The sequence below is a fragment of the Crocodylus porosus genome, unplaced genomic scaffold (assembly GCF_001723895.1).
Source record: "Crocodylus porosus isolate Cpor-Errol unplaced genomic scaffold, CroPor_comp1, whole genome shotgun sequence".
Lineage (NCBI taxonomy): Eukaryota > Metazoa > Chordata > Crocodylia > Crocodylidae > Crocodylus > Crocodylus porosus.
In genome coordinates, this window is record NW_017728949.1 from 34658147 (window position 1) to 34660889 (window position 2743).

At 41.1% G+C, this 2743-nt stretch overlaps 1 protein-coding gene across 1 annotated transcript in view; it reads right to left on the minus strand.

Annotated features, from left to right (window-relative positions):
- Nucleotides 1-1849: 1849 nt before the first annotated feature.
- Nucleotides 1850-2743, minus strand: part of NUP35 (nucleoporin 35) — a 15466-nt gene continuing 14572 nt past the window's right edge. The window contains exon 8 of the mRNA XM_019554569.1: nucleotides 1850-2513. Within this exon, the coding sequence (XP_019410114.1) occupies nucleotides 2436-2513 (78 nt within the window). The 3' untranslated portion in view covers nucleotides 1850-2435. The remainder of the gene's footprint in view (nucleotides 2514-2743) is intronic.

The window sequence follows — 2743 nt, forward strand, 5'->3', positions numbered from 1 at the left end:
TCTCAAACTGGTGGCAGGAGCAGCAGTGAGAGCCGCTGGACAAGCTGCCACACGAACAGCTCCCAGACCTGTGGCATGCAGAGGCACAAGCTGCCCCACCCCCTCCCTGGGCAGCACTTGCCCCAGCCCAGGTCTCAGCCCCAGCCCCAATCTTTCCCTCACTGTGGAGGTGTTGATCTGCCTGTCCCCCCCACCCCAAACACACACCTTCTCTCCCCACTCCACCCACAACAGACTTACCAGCTGAGGCAGCTGCGTCCTGTCCAGTGTGGTTGAGGACTGCTGCCCATTAGTCTATGGCTGAATCAGCACCGAATCTTTTCCAAATCAATTCAGACCTTTTAATGGGTCTCCTGATTCAATTAGGATTTGGAGATTTGACCACCGAATCAGGCCGAATCTCCTACAAATTGAATCAGCTATTGAAGCTTCGTACAGCCCTACTGTCCACCTCTGACTCATCACTCTCACTGCACACAGCACAATCTATCAGTCAGCACCTTATCTCTGGCAGTTTTCCTGCCAAGAATTATATGTACTGCACCAGACCTGGACAGGCATGGGTGAACCAGGTGGCCACCCAGAGCCCAAAAATGAAAAAAGAAAATACAATTGCAAAAAAATTTTTAATATTCTACATAAATGGGACTGGCAAGGTTACCAATTGAGAACAAACTATTTAAAGACATCAATATCACAGATGTGATGAAGAGTTTTGCAACAAAAAAATCATTATCTCTGGTGAAGTGAGGCCCCGATATTAAAAGTTCACCCAGAGCCGCCAGGCTTCTAAGTATGGCACAGCCCTGCACTGCGCATGTCCCATAGGCACAAATAGGTGAATGACATCATAAAAGTGGAAAGTTCAGACGTTCTTGAGCCCTCACACCTCTAGTCAAAGTGCACATGCTCTGCAGGGAGTTAATGCTAGGAGTCCATCTCCAACACCAAGTCAATCTGTTTTGGGCTGATCGTTAAGCTATCATTACATTCATGCAGATATGCCTCCGACTCTTTCTAGGCTCCTTAAAGCTAAAAGCATAAGACAGTACATAGTAGAAAAGACAGTCATAAAATATGAAGACAAAACAAATCATAAAATTTACCCTGGAATTCATGAGTTATGTAAAACCTTCCCTAAGTCCCAGGAAGCGGGTGGGAGAAGGTAGAGAGGGAAAGGAGAAAAAAAAAAACTCTGAAGAGACATGAAAGTAAGCTGTGTATAGTCATCTCAGTCTCTGACTGTGCTCACATACCATAGGTCATGGTATCTTGATAGGCCATCTCCCAGGGAAGTCTTCAGCTAAAGCAGACTACAAATGGCAAATTAGAAGACTGCATTCTGGTTCGCTATTCATCCAACACAGCAGAAACAACTTAGAATCACCGTGATGTGTAAAAGGTTCTGGTCACTTGCCGTCAGTGAATTCTAGGTATCATATTTGTCAATGTAATCCTGACCAAATTACAATTTGACAATTTCAAGTGTGTTCGCAACAGGAAGTTTGCTTTTCACTGCCTGCCTCAAATAGTGCCACTTATGCGGAAGCCATATTTTAACATAGCGGAACTTTTCTATATAGGTTATGCACCATCTTTGATCCCATTGATTATGGGGCACCAATGTACAAGCAGAAAAGTAGATTACCACACTAGTGCTTTACTGGGCCTAAGTTTTAAACCTTAGTATGTTAATCAATTCCAATAGATATTAGCACCCACAACAAACAGGTAGAATTTGTCTCAAATGATAAATTATCAGTGCTGTTAGCCATTTCATTTGCATTCATTATAGTAAATGCCCCCCATGTTTCACACAAACATGAAAGAAAACATTTTACTACACAAATTCAGATTCATTAGGTTTTATTATGAAAATCTGGATAAAAAGTTAAAAGGCTGTCATGAACATTTAGAATAGGATGCTGAAACAGACATTTTACATATAAAAAGCAGTGGTGAAGTATTAGCAGCATCCAAATAAAATTTCTGTTTTAAAATAGGTATACAGTACCAAGAACAGTCCTTTTGTCTGGGAAGCAGCTGTACATAGTGTTCACCCTGCAGAAAACCCACCATCTTTCCAAAAAGAAAAAGAAACATTATTAACAAGCAATGAACTGAGTTACTGTTTATGCATTCTCAGTTTACCAGGAAGCAATTCACAACTTCAAAATTACAGGAAATTAGTGCCAATTATTTTGCTCATGCAATCATAAAGAACAGAAAAAACCCCACTTGTATTTACACTGATTAACAAACCGTGTGTATATTGCCATCATTTAAAGTGCAAGCTACATGTCAGCTGAATTCTTAGAAGGCATAACATCGAGCTGAAATACTGCCATGTGTGTTTGGTTATACAACTAACCAAGGATGCTGACAATGTATTTTTAGCCTCAGACGGATTTTAGTTCAACACTTCCCATAATTCGCTACCAGCCAAACATGTATTCCATAGCTTTAGACACAATACTTTCATCTTTCCTGGGAGTCTGTCTGTCAGAAACCACCTAGAGAGAGATAAATAGATACCTGGTTAGCCGACATGCATTTGTTCATTTGCACAGCCCAGTTGTTACTATGACTAACCTCAACAGATGCTAACTCTTTGGAAAGGTCAAAATTAATTAACAGACAAACGAAGTGATTTAGAAGCCATTTTGATAGTCTTTTTGATTTACATTTTATGCAAAAAAGCTTATATCCAAACTCCTCCTCTCTCTCAGGACCTCCACCTGAT